General features: G+C 54.1%; 1 protein-coding gene across 1 annotated transcript in view; it reads left to right on the top strand.

Moving 5' to 3' along the window:
- Positions 1 to 132, top strand: part of VOLCADRAFT_100840 (uncharacterized protein) — a gene marked incomplete at both ends in the record, with an annotated part of 30,006 nt that extends 29,874 nt beyond the window's left edge. The window contains one exon of the mRNA XM_002959346.1: positions 107 to 132. Within this exon, the coding sequence (XP_002959392.1) occupies positions 107 to 132 (26 nt within the window). The remainder of the gene's footprint in view (positions 1 to 106) is intronic.
- Positions 133 to 567: the final 435 nt, after the last annotated feature.

Below are 567 nucleotides of genomic sequence, written 5' to 3'. Positions count from 1 at the left end.
AGCATAGCGCGTACGGCTAAATTTGCGTGCTAGGCTCCGCAAGCTTAATTTTCTTCCGCCGGTGCGTAACACTGCACAGCACGCAGCTGCACGTGCCGACCCGCAGGTGACGGCACAGCGGCGGCTGCATGACACTGCACAGTGTACACGTTTTGACATACACGCCGTACGCGTCGTATGCGCTATGCCGTACGCGCTATGCTGTGCCGTACGCCCTTAAGCGCCGTGCAACGCACGCAGCGACGGAGCTACGGCCCTCTCGCGCGAACAGCGCGCTCTAGTCCGTCCGTCCGTCTCTCTATCTGTCCACCACGTCGCCGGTTCAATCCCCAGCACGCGCGCGTCTTTTCTTTTGCGCGCTTTTTTTTTCTTTTTTTTTCTTCGTATGCTTCATATGCTCTATATGCTTCATATGCTTCGTATGCTTCGTGTGCTTCATATGCTTCATATGCACATATGCATCTTATGCGATATGCGATATGCAGCGCTAGCAGATCGCAAACTTCAACGTGCAGACTTCAACACACGCCCTTCACCATACGTGCACACGCACATATGCTTCGTATG

The sequence above is a fragment of the Volvox carteri genome, assembly GCF_000143455.1.
Source record: "Volvox carteri f. nagariensis unplaced genomic scaffold VOLCAscaffold_169, whole genome shotgun sequence".
Classification (NCBI taxonomy): Eukaryota; Viridiplantae; Chlorophyta; class Chlorophyceae; order Chlamydomonadales; family Volvocaceae; genus Volvox; species Volvox carteri.
Note: the sequence above shows the minus strand (reverse complement) of the source record. Positions and strands in the feature narration are given on the sequence as shown.